The following is a 17,835-nucleotide window of genomic DNA, read 5'->3' on the forward strand; positions in this document are numbered from 1 at the left end:
AAAAAAATGCAGTGTTTTTGGGCTACACCGACAGCTTAGGACAGTTGTGGGGTTTGATCGGTAGTATGGCGTTGTCTGAGCATAGGCACGAGTACAACAAACAGTTCCTATGTCCCACGCCAATTTATTCTTTATTCTTGGTCGGTACTGGCCCATGCTATTAGCCTATTTATATAGATTAAGAAGTCGAGTCACTTAAAGCTGGTAGCCTGGTAGTGGTAGATGCTAGATGAGGCGGGGGGGTGTTTAGACTTTAGATGCATCTACAAAACTACAACTGAGCTAAAGGTAGCCTGGGAGAAGACTGAGGTGGGGGTCATCTCGCAACTTGAGTCTTTGAGGTTGCCACGATCCGATGGGCTAGCCCAAATTGGTGAAATCGGCTCGCCCTGGGAGTGGTGTACACTTGGGTTTATCTCAATCTTCTCACCGTCGTGCACAAGGCCCTACATTGTGGCTGACACGATGGACTTACTACCAGCTGCCCATTGTTGTTATATTTGTAACCTCCCATTCGGTTTGCCACCAAAAAACAAAATATTACATCACTATCTCGTTATCTATGCTCATTTTATTGCGTTGGTATTTTTTATCAATCAAGAAATCAGTTTTTATTTCTTAAAAAAATAAGTTTAAGATTTGATAAACTGTCACCTAAATCAATAAAGTAAGATAATAATAAAATAAAAGTATAGTTATAGCATTTATAAGAAAGAATTGTGAAAAAGAAAGACACTATTTTAGTTGAGTTGAACAAGTCGTAATTAAGGGTCTTTAGAATTTTGAAGATACTAAGATCAATTCAGTTTAGTTTAATTTTAAATTGAGTCTAATATTTAAATACTCAACTTCTAAATTACTAACATCATTTAATTTAAAATTTTTTTACACGTGAGATTTATAACTTTTTTTAATTCAAAATTTTATTTAAAAAAATGTAAAAAAAGTTAATCTCTATTAGTTAGACTCATTTTTTTTATAAAGAATTTATATAAAATTTATTTATTTAAAACTTGCAATTAGCTTGCTATTTGTGTTAGATTCATTAGATGTGAAAGTTGTAGCGCGTTTGCTGGTGCTATGGGGAGACCTGACCTTACGTTGCGTGGACCACATAAGCGTTCAGTGAAGTGGGTCATAAATACCTTTCTGTTAACTTTACATTATATTCTAGGGTAGTGATACTACCCTATTACCATCTTCTAAGTGCATTTCAAATTTTTTTATATTTTTATTATTATTTTTTAAGTATTTTTTTAACATTCTTAATCATTAAAAAAAATTAAAAAAATATATAACTTTATTAATATTTAGTTTTTTAATCATTAAGTAAAATAAAAAAATTTTAAAAAATCAAATAAAAAAATAAGTAATAATAGGATAGTAACTTATCATTATTCTATAAAGTACTGCTTCATTTCTCGAGAAATGTAGTTAGAGAACTCACTGAAAAAGTAAAAATAGTTTTTTTATTTTATTTTATTTTATATATATTTTTAATCATTATAAATATTTTTTTAAAAAGTAAAAAATTTATAATATTAATAAAAAATATTTCTTTAATCACTAAATAAATAAATAAAATCCCATTTAGAATCCATATTCGAAACCCAAATTCGAATCCTCTCTCTTATTCTATATTCTGAGCCCGCCATATGCTTTCGACTTTGGACTGATGGAAGAGATTATGTCTGCTTTCAACGTCCCAATCCCAACTGATTAGCTCAACCTTTTTGTTCTTATCCCTTTATTTTTCACCCTGTCATCATTAACTTTATCATGTCTTGTCAGAACGTTGTGAGCTCATTTTTTCCTAATCATTTCAAATTATGTTTTTAGACACTTTTAAAAGCACTGGCCACACAACTTCGGCCTCGCTCAAATTGTGTTTTCTTTTTCTGTCGGCCGGACATTAATAATAAAATGCTATAATGTAACAGAATGGCAGACCAAACCCAACAAAAAGAAATCTGTATCGACCATAGTAAAGAGAAAAGAGAAATAATACATTAACTTTTTTTAAAAAAATAAAAAATAAATATGAGATTTAGAAAAAAAATTAATTAATTTTATAATTATAAACTTCACTCTTTTTAAAAAAAAAGTACACATGCTTATAAAACTTATGACTATATAACATTATTCATTACGCCTAAATCACTAAAAATTCTTAACTCTTATGATAACAAGATTTTTACCTCATGGTGCGGGTGGACATATGCACAGCCCTAGCGACAACATTCCCAACATTATCTAGCACGTGAAATGTAGCTAGTCACATGTACGCGCATTCCGCAAGAAAAAATGAAAAACATTACATATAATCAAGTATTTATACCTAACCCATTGTTGGAATACACACACACATATATATATATATAGACATTAATTTTATCGTGCTGCAAAAATTAATTTTCCATGGAGTTGTAAAGAGCACAGTCAGGAAAAAAGATGTTGATCGGTTCGCACTACAGTGGGTGATAACATGTACATCTCATGTTTACATGAAACTATTATTTCTCAACGATATATTATCCAATTCTACTATGTACAACTACCCATGCGGAATTGCTGCGTAATCGGGTGACACGTTAGCATCTGACAAAAAATATTAAAAAAATTGAGAAATGAAAATTGAGAAACCGAGAAGACCATCGTACTGAAACCCAAAAGGAAGGAAGGATTGAAACCCATAAGGAAGAAAGAATGACTGTGACTTGGTTCATCTAACTGAAACCGAGAAGACCATCAGAGTATAATTCATGTAATCGCATAGAAGAAAAGAAATATTAGTAAAATAAATTAGAAAAAAAAAATAATAAAAACATTGTTGATGTCGTGTTTTGCGGCCCAAGCAACTTCATCGTTCCCTAGTTCACACGCAAGGATGGAAAAGATGGGGGCTCATAGTGGTGAGGGTCACTTCCAATGCCTAAGTCAGTGTCAATCTTAAGGATTAGTTTTCTGGAAAGGAAGAATACTCATCATTTTCCCTGCCCCTGGCCTTAGGGAAGGAGTATATATACCTAGTTGTGGTGGTCCAATTACCTGTTAGCGATAGCGCGTTGGCGTACTGGGGAGGCCCTGGTGGCGAGCGATCCCCTGTCAAGCCGATCATGGTCATGCCACTTCGTACTCGGATTGTACTGTCCTCATTCATTTTGCCAAGCAATAGGCCTTCCATGCTTAATCATGGCCACCTTGACGAGTCTATGCCCATAATTATCGTGGCATGTCGATCCCGCTAGTCATTAAATGTGACGTGCCTCTGTCCTGACACGCCATTTCTTGCTATCTGTTATGTCGTTGATTATCTGGGGGTGATAGTGGTTGCCTCTGACTTTGCGTACGTGGTTTGTTGACCATGGAATCAGGCCTTCTGGCTTGGAAGGCTCACACTTTGTGCATGCAACATTGTCGTTCCTCCCTTTGTCTCCTAGGTAGGGCCCGCCCCTCGGACCTGGCCCATCCTATCCCTTATCCTGGTTTCCTATCGTTGGGCTGCTCGTGGGCCAGACCCTTGCATATTGGCCCGCTGTGGGAGGAGCAACCTTCCTCACAGTACCTAGTGAACTCGTACCACTACGTGTGGTGAGAATTCAAATAGTTTTCGCTGCTTTCTTCAAATCGATCTTTCCTTGCACTCACCCAACACCTTGCAACGGTTTGGTTGCCTCCATAATGGCTTGCAAGCACCTTGGGATCTTCCCATCCTTTTGTTCCCGAAGATTCTAGGTAAGTGGGGGTCCGTCCATGCACTCGCCAGCGCATTGGCCCATGTCTTCCATGCGCATGGTGCCCACTCTATACTTGCTCGTGACTTTGTGTTGGTTGGGTTCCCCATGACACCACTGAATGAGAATCTTGGGATTCACCACACCCCTTCTGTTTTTTATGGCTGGTCATTTCACTTCCTGCGGCATGCAAATCGTCACACACCCTTCCCTATTTAAACCTACTTCTCCTCTTCGTCTTCTACCTCTTCTACTTCTCTCACTTCCTTCCTTATATTCGTGCTCGTCTTTGTTTACTCGGTTCTCTCCTCGCCATTCCTTTGCTTCACTTCTTCCATTTTATTATCATCGATGGCCCCTAAAAAAGCTTCCAACTTACGACGCCTGTACTTGGCAGGGCAGAGCTGGGAGTTGTTAGTTTCCGCCGCTGACCTCTGTGCGCTAAGGAGAACCTACGACATACTAAAATCGGCGATTTTGGAGCTCCCCGGGCCTCGCATCACTGCGGTGGATTCGGATGGAATGGCATCTCATGTTGCACTCTACATCCATCTGCTGGAGGTATTTTTTCAACTTTTCACCCTTCGTGGCAAACTCTCCTAACACCTGACTGACGACCACTTGGGAGTCTACTTTTACTTCGACCTTGGTGGCTCTCGCAGCCTGGCTACTAACATTCCTGCTAGTAGAGCCTCATACTTAGCCTCATTGTTAGTTGTTTTGAAGACAAGTTTTATCACGTAATTGTGTTCCTTACCAAGCTCAATGACAATGTGCACCCCTACACCCCCTCCAACCCAGCAGGACAAGCTATCGACGTAGACCTGCTAAGGCTTTTCCTGAGATGCAACATGTATCTCTTTCATGAAGTTGGTAAATTTGGTAACAATATCTGCTAGCACTTGCCCCTTAATCATTGCCCGGGGAGGTACTCTATGTCAAATTCACTTAGTTCGATTGCCCAGTTCATCAATCGGTCGGAGGTGTCGAGTTTCTGTAATATATTCTTGAGGGGAATGTTGGTGAGTACCTTCATAGGGTGGGCTTAGAAGTATGGCCTTAGTCTCCTGCAGCGACCACTAGTGTGAACGCTAGCATATGTGTTCGTGAGTATCTCGCCTCGACTCTGCAAAACACTTGACTCGTGTAATAGATGAGTCGTTGTCTTTCCTCCTCATCCCAGATCAGGGCTGTAGATACGGCATGCAGTGATACCGCTAGGTACATGGTCAAGTTCTCGCCTGATTCGGTTTGGCTGAGAAGTGGCGCTTGAGCTAGATATCCCTTTAGCTCGCCGAATTTCCGGTAGTAGTCGGCATCCCAATTTCACGCTTTCCTCAGGACTTTAAAAATGGGAGACATTTTTCGGTTGAGTGGGCGATGAAGTGATTCAAGGCTGCCAGTCGCCCTGCGATCCTTTGCACTTCATTAATGTTCGAGAGGACATACCTACAATTGCTTCGACCTTCTCCGGGTTGGTCTCGATTCCCCATTTGGAGACTATGAAGCCTAAAAACTTGCCCAACTCCACTCCGTAGGTGCATTTCTTTGAATTGAGATTCATCTTGTAGTACCGTAATACTGCGAAAGCCTCTAAGAGATCAGACAGATGTTGCTCGGGCCTCTTACTTTTGACTAGTAGGTCATCCACATACACTTTCATGCTTTGGCCGATCTGATCTTTGAGCATCCAGTTGACCAGATGCTGGTACGTGGTGCCAACATTTTTTAGCCCCGAAAGACATGACCTTGTAGCAATAGAGTATTCGGTCGGTAATGAAGGCCGTTTTTTCTTTGTCATCCAGGCTCATGCAAATCTTGTTGTAGTCTAAATATGCATCCATGAAGCTGAGCAGCTGGTGGCTCGTGATTGAATCAATGATCAAATCGATGCGAGACAAGAGGAAGTTATCCTTTGGGTAAGCCTTATTTAGATCAATGAAGTCGACACACATTCTTCACTTCGCGCTCGCTTTCTTGACCAATACCAAGTTTGATAGTCATTTGGGATAGTAGGTTTTCCTAATGAGACTCACCGCAAAGAGATGACCAACCTCTTCGGCTATGGAGGTGTACTTCTCAGCACTGAAGTTTCGACACTTCTGCTTGACTTTTCTGCCCGGGGATCAACATAAAGGCGGTGTTCGATGATGTCGTTATCGATCCATAGCATCTTTTAATGGCTCCATGCAAAGACGTCCTGATGCTCTATAAGGAGTCGCTTCATTGCCTGCCTCAACTCGGGAGCCATCTTGGTTCTGATCCGTGTAGTGCATTTGGGTCTTTGGTGGTCCATAGAAACCAGCTCCAGGGGTTCATTTAGCTTTGCTTGACGTAGGGTCTACTCATCACGGATCTCTTCACCCCGGTTTGCCAGGGTCGGTGGGGGTGGTGGCCCCACAGTCGCCTTTGCCTTTTTAACCGTCCTGATGTCCTTCCCTCCATGTCTTAACTCACGCTCATTACATTCTCGTGCCAGCACCTATTCACCTTGAACTTCACCCACTCCCGAGTTTTTAGGGAATTTCATCTTGAGATGATATGTTGACGTCATCGTGCTTCGACTGTTCAGGGTCGGATGGCCCAATATTACGTTGTACGAGAATAGGGCCTTCACTACTAAGAAGTCAGTTAGTGTCGCAGAAGTTTTTGGGGCTTTCCCAGCCAGAACAGGCAGAGTGATGGTCCCCACTGGTTGGACCACATCTCCCATGAAACCCTTGAGGGCATCGAGGCCGGGTACAGGCGGTCGAGATTGATCCTCATTCCGACAAACACTTCCCATAATTGGATGTCGGTAGAGCTGCCATTGTCGATCAGGACTATTCGTGAAATAAAGTTGGTGACCTGCACAATGACCACCAAGGCATCTTCATGGGGGTGGAGGATCCCCTCTTCGTCTTTCTTGGTAACTATTATGGTGGCTCCTACTATATGCCTCCTTGACCCGGTCGCGGTTCTCTTAGTTGTCAATATTTTCTCGTATCGGGCCCTAAGGGTGTCATCCTGATGAAGTGGGTCCCCCATAGGCATATCCCCCACCGATAATGCGAATTTCGCTTACTAGGTTGTCATCCTTGGTCGGGCTTTAGTGCTGCAGGCTCCGGTCCTCTATCTCTTCATGCTTTCGCTTCGCCGGGGCCCTGTGAGCTCATTTTCCCTCCCCCTTAGCTGCCTTGTTCTAGCAAGCTCCTAAATTCCTCCATCCTTCGCTTCAGAGTGTAACAATCCTTCATTTGGTGTTTGTTGGTCTGGTGGTAGGTGTAGTATCTACGGGTCTCCTGACTCTGTTGAGGTCCCCCCACGCGAGCTTGGGGTGCGCTCACCTTCCACGGTTATACTTAAATACACTTGGGTCCCACCATGCGCTCAAGTCAGCACCTCGTTTCTTCTTTTGGCCTCCTGTGGGCCCTTATTGTTCTTCTCATGGTTCGTCTTGCTACTCAATCCGACAGTTCTAGTTTGGTCTTTCAGGAAGCCATCAAAGTCTAGAGGGTGTCTTCGGCATTGATAAAGCCGTCGGCAAGGTTCATGAATTCCCTCAGAGTTCTAAGGGTTTTTCTTGCCAACTTGGTCATGAACGGGTTTTCGCGGCCAGATCCCCCAACAGAGGGCCACCAAGGTGATATTCTCATCTTGGTTGTCTAAAATCATGTGCTCTCGATTAAATTGGGATAGGTATGCCTTGAGGCTTTCGTTATTGTGCAATTTGACTGTCATGAGGTAGGCGGCAGATTGTCTCCTCTTTCAACTTGCCATGAACTGCGTTAGAAACAGGCGCGCCAACTCACCGAAGCTATCGAAGAATCTTGGTGGTAGGGATCCGAACCAAGCCTTTTCTGCTTCCTTCACTATTAGCAGGAAGGCTCGGCACGCGATCTCATTCGAGAAACCGTGAAGGATCATATGGGTCTTGAACGTCTCCAAGTGTTCTAGTGGGTCCTTGGACTCGTTGTATGTCTCCATCTGGGGGACTTTGAATTTGGGTCTTTCATGATCTTCACACTATATGGCAAGTCCGTGCTAATGAGTAGCTGATCTATAGAAAATGACGCGCCCATCCATTTGACCATTTCTATGTATTTTTCCCCAAGCTCCCGGAGTTTGTGGTGCATACATCGTCTTTCTTCCTCAGCTGTGTTGATTTCTGGGGAGTGCCGCGACTTGGCGTGTTCGTTCTGGCTGTGTCTGATCCTCCTTCCAACTCCTCATTAGTCAGCTTCTTTATTGTATCTCCCATTTCAATGAGTCTTGCTTTCATAGTCCCAGATTGGTCTTCTTCTCTTCGCGTGGCCTAGAAACGTATGGTTGCCAGCATACGAAGGACATTCTTCTATAGGATATATCCCACTTACGGAGCCACTGTTGATGTCGTATTTTGTGACCTGAGCAACTTCAATGTTCTCATGGTTCACTAGCAGGGATGGAAGAGATGGAGGCTCAGGGTGGTGAGGGTCACCTCCGATGTCTATGTCAATGCCAATCTTGAGGATTCGTTTTTTAGAGAGGAAGAATAATCATTCCTTCTCCCAGCCCCTGGGGAATGAGTATATGTATCTAATTGTGGTGGTCCAATACCTATCAGCAGTAGTGTGTTGGCATACTTGGGAGGCCTTAGTGCAGGGCAATCTCTTGCCAAATCAATCATGGTCATGCCACTTCGTACTTGAATTGCATTGTCGTCCTTCCTTCTGACAAGCAACAGGCCTGCCATACTTGATTGTGGCCACCCCGACGGGTCTGCGCCCACATTTGTCTTGGCATGTCAATCCCGTCAGTCATTAAATGCGATGTCCTCTGTCTTGGCAGCCCTTCACTCATAATCTGTCTTGTCGTCAGTTATTTAGGGGTGACAGTGGCCGCCTCTGACTTTGTGTGCGTGGTTTGTCAACCATTCAAGGTCTCAGGTCTTCTGGCTTGGAAGGCTCACACTTTGATGTGTGCAACATTTTGGTTCCTCCCTGTGTCTCCTAGGTCAGGCCTGCCCCTCAAGCCTGGCCCATCTTATCCTTTATCCTGGTTTCCAATCGTTGGGCCGTCCCGTGGGCTAGGCCCTCGCATCTCAGCCCGCTGTGGGAGGAGCAACCTCCCTCACATAAATGATTTTATTTGCACAAGACGAACATCCAAAAACTGAAAAATACCAATACCCCAAATGCCATAATCAATGTGTCTAATGTCCCTTCCGTTCCCAGCTTTCTCGCTTTTCTCTCCCTCTTTTCTCTCCAAATAATCTTGATACATTTTCTTTCCCTCCTCCTCTTCCTTCCCTTTTTATCCTCCAACACCATCCCAAGTAGTGCCAAACTATCAATCTCGTTCAAATGCTTCCCATCCATGTTTTCCACCTGTAAGCTTACCTCCCTCAATTGCAGGTCCCCTCCCCCCGACGCGCCACATGTTACCACAATCCCACACTATACGAACTCTAACGAGGATCCTCTTTCACCGGTCAAGAACGTCACGAAACGTATGTGTATCTCTCTGCTCAAGTAGTACTGCTGAACCGACACTGCCTTGTGGCTTGAGAGGTTCACTGCCCTTCGTCCAAGCGGTTCAATCATAATCTAGCTTAGCGCAAGGTCCTTCTTGAGCTCTAGGCAGGCGTCCTCACAGTTGGGGAATTGTATTGGCGTTAAGACCACATCTTTTGGGTCCAGAAGGTCTAGCCGAAACGACGAGCACTAGAACCAACCAGACACAGTCTCGGTCTCGGTGTCGATGACCTTGCAGAAAACAAGCTTAAAAGAGGGAATGAGTCAAATTAGAAGATAGAAAAGGAAAAAGCTTAGAAGGAGAAGAGAAAATGAGAAGACTATCAAATGGAAGGAGAAGAGAGTCAAAACAGTGTGTTTTGACTTTAACGTCTCGTTAAAGATGACATATCAAATGCTAGTAGTGTAGTTCATCTCATCACCTATTGCAAGCTTTAATTAAAACACACCGTTTTATTAAAGTGATGTGGAGCGGTTGCATACACCGGTTGAATAAAGTTTTTTTCTATATTATCACATGCAATCTGCATTTGATCCACATCAATTAACATGATTTAGGCCTTGGTTGTAATTGGGGTAAAAATGTAATGTACAAGATGATATAGATATATTGAATTCTAGATTCGAGTATACATATATATATATATATATATATATACATATATGTATTTGGTACATGGAAGATACAAATCAATGATGGTCTTCATCAGTTCAATCAACATTCAGCACGCCACCTCCAAAATCAAACCAAGGCACTAGCCCTTCAAGACAATGACTGCAAATAAAAAAAAAAAAAAAAAAAACAGAAGAAGAAGAAAAAGAAAAGCTAGTAATAACTATTATCCTCCTTTTTGGATCGAATATATGCTATCCAAGCTTAAATATGACAATGTGTGAATCCTTTAGGGAAAAAAAAATATATATATATATATATATTCGCCCCCATAGTTTTAGTATTCTCCATGTACTACGCATTAATGGGTGTTTAAGAGGGATATTAATACATCGTACCATGCCCCTCTTCTCCTCCGTTGCACAACTCCATTTTTTCTTAATTAAAAAGTTATCACGTGTGGCGGCATGTGACTCATATGGACCAACTGAGACAGCGATGACCATCCAAGTAACTCACGTACTTTCTTCCTTTTGGGCTGAGACCGTGTCCAACCTCATAAACTATTTTCTTCCAAAAATCTATTATTATTATTATTATTATGTTTTCACGTTCCCTAAAACCCCCCCACCCCCCAACGTTACCGGTTCATCCGGTCCTTCCCGAGCCGATTAGCCCGAGTCACTGCCTGCGCCAACGCTCCTCACGTGCAGTATGGTTTACCAATTGGAAAGCAAAACCGGCCGACCCAGAAAAACCTTAAAAACAAAAACAGAGAGAGAGAGAGAGAGACGGAAATTTAAAAAACAAAAAGCATTTACGAGGTAGGAAAAAAACTTGGGAACGTTGAGCGTTTCTCTGGTTCGGGAATAACAAAAATTAGCTTCACGGAGAACAAAGCGAGGGTTTTGCGAAGAGCGTGAGCGAAATCCAAGCCATAGAAAGATACAGAAAGTGTACCGATAGAGAGGTACACAGAGAGGAAGCTGAGCTAAGCTGCTACTCCTTGTGAAGGCCGAGTCGGAGCTAGGGTTTCGAATTCATTGACCAAGGTAAAGAATTACACGCCTCGATTGTAATTATTTCTTCTCTTTTTGCATTTTAATTTTTGTGATATTTATTAATTTCCGATTATTAGCGTCATTAATCACCCTGCCCGAAAGCATTAATTATAATTATTTCTTTTGTATAATTCTCAAATTTGTTTATCTTCATATCACGTCTGAAACGTGCCATCAACCCAAGGATTCTTCGTCCTCTTGTTTCTGCTATTTTTGAATTCTAGGGTTTTGGTGCTCTATGCCTATGCTAATTTGTGTGTTTTTTTTTTTTTTTGCCTTTTTTGGGAGTGTATTATTTCAGAGAAGATGAAAGTGTTTCTGTATGGTTTCGAGCTGTTTGGTTTAGAATATATGCTTGCTTTTGATCTAGCAAGTCTGAGTTTTGTTAATGTTCCATTCACATATAGCTTGTTTTTCGGGTTTTGATATGTTGGCCCTGCGGTCGATTCAGGATTGAATCACCTTTTTCTTGGCGGTTCAGTTTCAACTTTCTCGGCATTTCAAGGCATTAAAATATCAGGTGATTTGAATTCTTTCAAATGTTTGGACTTCTTCATTTCCTTTTGAAGTTTTCCACTTCATTATTTTTCCCTAATTAAAAATTTTGTGAACTTCAGCCAAAATGATTTGGGAGAGTGGAAACTATTTTTAAATGATAGGTTTGAATGAACCTCAATCTTTTTTTTTTTTTCTTTTTGATCGATGGACATGCACGTGTGTTTTGTTATAAATGCGAGCCTGATTCAGTCTTTTTTTTTCTTTGCCTTGTATTCTTGTTAATATTTTCATTTGAAAGAACGGGACTTCCGTACATTAGAAAGTGGTTTGCAACACATATTGACAGATGTTATTATACTTGGTATTTCTTTATTGGGCTTACATGCAACACAGGAATGTTGTCTTCTTCAGTGGTTGACGGATTAAAGTAAGAAAAAAGGTTTTCATTTTATGTCCATTGCATGGTTTATTTGTTACATACAGGGAAAGACACAAATGACTAAACCTGCAAAAGCCCAATAAAGGTAGCTGAGAATTAATATTCAAAAGAGCCTAAGAAAGTCTCCCACAGACATAATTTGTTTATTAATCTATGGCGTACATATCATCTCAACACCTCCTAGAAAGTCGTTGGACAACTGATGATCTAATCTTACATTTTAATTTAGCAGCTCTTATTTACCAAGCATGATAAAAGCCCAATATTTACCAAGAGAACCTAAATTAGATCTTTTAATTTGGGGTCTGTAATGTCACATTGTCCAAAGGCAACAGCACAGTTGTATTATGCATGGAATTCAATTGGGGCTGACAACCAGTTCCTGCATTACTATGGCTGCTTTTGGTAGGACCATTAGTAATTGAATATGCTCTAGAAGTCATCGTCCTTGTGTAAAATGTGATCAACTTTCGTCCCTTTTTAAAGAAAAAAATCTAGAAGACCCTTTTGTGGGGTTAGTTAGTTCTTGTGAAGGTTTTTAATTTGTTGGGTTTGGCCTTGCATTTGTGTGGATTCATAGTCTCTGTTAACTTATTCTTATCCCATATATGGTGTATGGTCTTCTTATGTATGTCTATTAGTATAGTTCTGGCGGCTTTTTTGTTCATTCTACTTTCTGATTGGGCAAATTTATTTCGTTTTTATTATTCTTGGATTTTGTATAAAGGCTTAATTTCTTTTGAAGTTGTGTAATCAATGAATGCCCTTGTACTTTTCTGAGTTTTTTGACTTCATCATTTATGTTCGTCTTTAACATGTTAGCTGCTTCACGTTGTTTGTACTTTGTAGTATGTTGCCAAAGTTGCTTGGTAACTTGACCATTTATCATCAGATCACAGATGCCTCATCTCAAGACCCTTAGCTTTTTGTCCTTTGTTTAATTTGAATTAGATCAGAACTTTGTTTAGTTAATGGTAACTAGGTGTGCTCAGTTGTATACTTCCTGTGTACTTGGGGCTATGCCTATTTACTTTTTTCAACGAAACTTTAATTTACCTGTCATTTTTTTTTTTTGTTTAGTTAATGTTCAAGCTTGCCGTGTATGGGGCATTATACTGTAAAATTTCTGTTTTCCAAATTTGTAAACTGGCAATGAAACAAATAGGAAAGTCAACTGTATCTGACCATAGAAATGTGCCAAAAAGTAAGTATACTTGATTCAAGTGCTCACATGACTTATTGAAGGTGTGATGACTTGAACTAATGCATACTCTTATCCAGTTAAACTACCCTTAATATTACAAATTACCACCAAAATAAATGTGTACCTTGTGATGCTTTAAAAAAATGCTTTAATCCGAATCAATGGATACGCAAATACTAATGTTCCTGCTCATGTATTATTATTTTCTCGTGTTTCATCCTCTCATGAGTTTTGGACTTCTTTAAATAAATAATTTTGTGGAGATGAGTACTTTTTTATGAATATATACTTGGAAAACTCTTTCGGCATCTCATCCAGGAGGAGGAACAAAGTAGGGATTGAAGTTGATTTTTCCTAATTTGTTGATTGAATTCCTAACTAGGTTAGTTAATTTCCCTAATCGATCTCTCCCTTTGAAGTTGACTCAAATATTTTAAGATCAACAGTTTTTTTTTGGACACTTGCCGAGTTAAACATTATCGTTGTGAAAATATTAACTTTTTGATAAGTATCGCTAAACTAGCATGATAGGCAATGCTCTTGTATATGTCCCATATACTTGGGCCTTTGTCTATTTTATGCACAATAAATATTTATTTATCGATTAAAAAAAAAAAAATCCATCTCATTTTACTGGTTTTGGTTGGTGTTATGTTTTTCTTAGTAGATTTAATGTTTGTAATTTATTGATCACGGCTGAGGCTTTTTCCTGGTGTCCAATTAATATGCAAATGCTGGATACACTTAAAAGTCAAAGTTAGTGTTGTGATTTGCAAGCTCTGCCAACCAGTTTATTTGAAAAGACTCAAAATTGCAAAGATGATTGTGTTACCGGAACTTGATTGGTTGAACATTTTATTAGGCCTGCTTTAGGTTTCTTGTTACACCCCCTTTGGGTGAAAGTAATTTGGGGATGACTTATTGTTGTGGTTGGGAGGGTTATGCTTACAGTAATTTTATGCTCTGCAGGTAATTGGTGAACACTGTCCTGAGATTTTACTGCAGTTTCCAATGGGTAAAAAAGTGTCAGCATGTCTCAAGGATTTATTTGATGCTTGGAAACTTGGTGTTTGAAGCAGGATGACTCTGGAGGATTTCTTTACCTTGACTGAGATGAAAGATGGGCTCACTGTCCCATCTCGAGTTGCAGAACTACTCAATGTAATGCAGAAGGAGAAAGATTCTGTCATGAAGAATGTTGGCGATGCAACCAGGCAGTGGGCTGCTGTTGCAAGTACTATTGCTGCCACTGAGAATAAAGATTGTCTTGATCTTTTTATTCAGTTAGATGGGCTTGGGTATATTGATGGATGGTTGAAGGATACTCAAAATTTTGGTAATGACACAAGTGACAGCTTCGTGGAAGAGTCAATCACTGCTCTGCTACGAGCACTTGAAAAGCTTCAAATAGACAATGAGAGATCAATATCTTCAGGGATTTGGATTACTGTCAAGAATCTTCTTGGCCACAATAGCTCTAAGGTTCAGGATAGAGCAAGAATTTTATTTGATAGCTGGAAGCAGGGTGAGGATTCTGATTCAATTCTCCAGAATGTTGAGGATAAAAGTAGAAGGCTTGCTGAAGAGGATGGTGGGCAATCTACTTTAGATAATCCCATCACCAGAGGAAGTGTTAATGAAGAAAATAGCGTGTTCGAACATGCCAAAGATGAAATTTTGCCATTGAGAAGATCAGATGAGCTTCAGCCAGAAAAGAGTGAAGATCTACACGTTCCAACTCATAATGATCAGCCTGGTTCCCACAAAAAACTGGACCATGAGGATGCTAAAGATGGAAATCCTGACCCTTTAGCCTCCTTGTCAAACACACTACAAGAAAATCCTTCTATAAAGGAAGTATTGCCCATACATGCTGCAGAAGGAACCACTTCTACTGGGGCTTGTGGGGTTCCAGTTACAAAGCAGTGCACTGATGATGCGGTACTTTCTGACGTTTTAAATTTGAATGAGCAATCTAAAAACGAAAAGCAGGTGCACAAATTTGAAAATTCTTCAGATAAGTTGGGCATGGCTGAGATCTCTTCTACTTCGGATGCATCAGAATCTGGAGGTGCTTGTACAGGTGATGATGATGCAAGTATGCAGAAGATTGTGAGGGAACCTGCTTTGCAGAACAGTGTTGCTGCAGGTGAGAGAGATGTCTGTTCAAAAATCAGTGCCGTTGGTGATGTGAAGACACCTGCTTCTGATTCTAAGAGTGGGTTAGATGATACAAGAGTTATAAAGCATTGCAGTGGAAACATATTCAAGACTACTGGTCAAGGCAGTGAATGTTGTTCTAATGCTCTTCAGGACTTGTCTGCCAATGGAGGTATTTCAGGAAAAGTTGAGGATTTAGATACTAGTTTCTCTAGGATGGAAGACACTGTTGAAGCTGACGAAGATAAGGAGCATACAAGTGATGATGGCGATGATTTAATGAAAGCTTCTGATTTTCCTAAAGCAGCAATGGATATCAAGAATCCTGATGTGATTGACAAAAGAAGGTTCAATATTGAACGCGAGTATGGCATAGTTGATGCCCTAGAAGTTGCTCGGCAGGTTGCTCAAGAAGTAGAGAGAGAGGTGGTGGATTATAGAGAACCTTTCAGCAGCTCATCTTCGGAGAAAACATCAGAAGGTGGAATCAGGCAGCCAGATAGCCCAGAGTCTATAAATGGAAAGCATGAGCTCCCAATAGATGAACCACAAGAGGAGGTACCAACAGTACCAACTGGGCAAAGTCATTCTGTGGAGAAAAATCTTGAGGGGGATGAAGGCTCAATTAATTCAGCTAATCTGGACAATGGACCAGAAAATTCTACTCATGATATGGAGTCCTCTCAGGTGACTGAAGCGGCTCAAGAACCAGAGGTTAACATAGAGAAGGGCCCGTGTGACTTTGATCTGAATCAAGAAGTATCCTCTGATGAAACAGATTGTCCAGTGAATTCCTCTACACCGATTTCTTTGGTTGCTGCTTCAAGGCCAACAGCAGTTCCTGGATTACCTGTAGCCCCTTTGCAGTTTGAGGGGAGTCTTGGATGGAAAGGAAGTGCTGCTACTAGCGCTTTCCGCCCAGCATCTCCCCGCAGAAATCTAGATGGTGATAGGACGACTCTTTCTATTGGAGGAACTAATGATGCTTCAAAGCAGAGGCATGATTGCCTTGACTTTGATTTGAATGTGGCTGAAGGTGGAGATGAGTTGGGAAAACAAATTCCCGCATCATCTGGCCTTCCTTCTGGGGAATCTTCAGTTGAAGTGGGCTCAATGAGATCAGGGAGGCTAAAGTTGGATTTGAACTGTATTGGTGATGATGGGGATGCTCCAATTCTGGATACAATTATGGGAGAACAGCTCTTCAACAACCGCAATAACCATCGCAGCCCATCCCCTGCCTCGTCATCTTCGTCAATGCAGCCTTTTTTGAGGAACATTGATTTGAATGACAGACCTAATATTCACAGTGACACTTTGGATCACGGGCCTAGCAAGTCTTCTCAATTTGTAAATGAGTATGGAGGACCTAAACCATATGCTCCTGTTATTTCTCTCATGGGCACTAGAGTGGAAGTCAATAGGAAAGATTTCACCTCTCAAACTCCATCTTTGCCAAATGGCAAGTCTACAGAGCCTACAATGGATGCTAGCATGACTAGAGCAGGGGGTGTTTTGGGGATGGGTCCTACAATGTCTTATACCCATTCTCCTGTTTTTGGGAACATGGGATTGACAACAGGACCCACCATGTCTTTCTCCCCAGCTATTTATGGTGCTGCTGGCTCAATCCCCTATATGATGGATTCTAGAGGAGCCACCGTTGTCCCACAAATTGTGGGGTCTGCATCAGCTGTTCCGCCTGCCTACCCACAGTCAGCATTCATCATGAGCATGAGTGGTGTACAGCAGCCAGGTATAAGCAATGCTGGACAGTCTCGCCCAAATTTTGACCTGAATACTGGGTTCATGATGGAGGGAGGGAATAGAGAATCGGGGGGTTTGAGGCAGCTTTTCATTCCTGGTCCAGCCAGGTCTATGGAGGAGCACCTGAGAACCAACTTACAACAACCCTCTTCAAGCTCTGGGAATGGTGCTAAAAGAAAGGAACCAGATAGTGCATGGGAACCCTACCCATTTAACTATAAACACCAGCAGCCTCCGTGGAAATAGAAGCGTTTTATTTGTCTATGCTTCTTCCTTTCTGTGAATCAGTTCATAAATCCAACCAAGCAAATTGATGCTTCAATGCCTCGAATGATCCAGAATATTAGGTGAGCCATTGGCTTTAGTGGGAGGGGAATTATAACTGAATAAAGCCAGGGGAATTGTGAATGTAATATGATTCTTGCCATTAATTGCTGAAGGGAAAAAGTTAGGTTTAATGTTTTAACTTTGATTTACTCTCTTTTCTGTGTTTCATAGATGGCCATCGTAGTCATGGAAGGCTTGGTACATTTAGCTGTAATTTCTCTCTCTCTCTATATCACAGAAATTTATAGGAACCCTCTGTTTTTTACGTTGTTTTATGGTGCTCCCATTCCAAGTTTCGAGAGAATAAATCGAGTTCTCGTTACACGTATGGCTTTTCTCAATAGTTTATCTGTCACGAACTTAACTGCTAGAATTTTCTGGACACGGGGCCTGAAAATTTCACGTTTGGAATTGGTTCTACTGGAAACCGCATGGAACGTATTCGAGTTTCATCTGTGGCACCTAATTGACAGCTCTCCTGGTTGGGATCCAGGCGAACATTGGTGCAACTTTATATAATAATTCTGGTCTACGATC

General features: G+C 41.1%; 1 protein-coding gene across 2 annotated transcripts; it reads left to right on the forward strand.

Moving 5' to 3' along the window:
- Positions 1-10,622: 10,622 nt before the first annotated feature.
- LOC108982119 lies at positions 10,623-17,571 on the forward strand. 2 transcript variants are annotated; one of them, XM_018953408.2, is made up of 3 exons: positions 10,623-10,894; positions 11,355-11,423; positions 14,014-17,571. In XM_018953408.2, the coding sequence occupies exon 3, from the start codon at positions 14,125-14,127 to the stop codon at positions 17,215-17,217; it is 3,093 nt and encodes a 1,030-aa protein (XP_018808953.1). In that variant the 5' UTR covers positions 10,623-10,894; positions 11,355-11,423; positions 14,014-14,124; the 3' UTR covers positions 17,218-17,571. The 2 variants fall into 2 exon arrangements, with proteins under 2 accessions (XP_018808953.1, XP_018808951.1); XM_018953406.2 differs by lacking the exon at positions 11,355-11,423.
- Positions 17,572-17,835: the final 264 nt, after the last annotated feature.

This window comes from Juglans regia, chromosome 11 (genome assembly GCF_001411555.2).
Source record: "Juglans regia cultivar Chandler chromosome 11, Walnut 2.0, whole genome shotgun sequence".
Taxonomy (NCBI): Eukaryota; Viridiplantae; Streptophyta; class Magnoliopsida; order Fagales; family Juglandaceae; genus Juglans; species Juglans regia.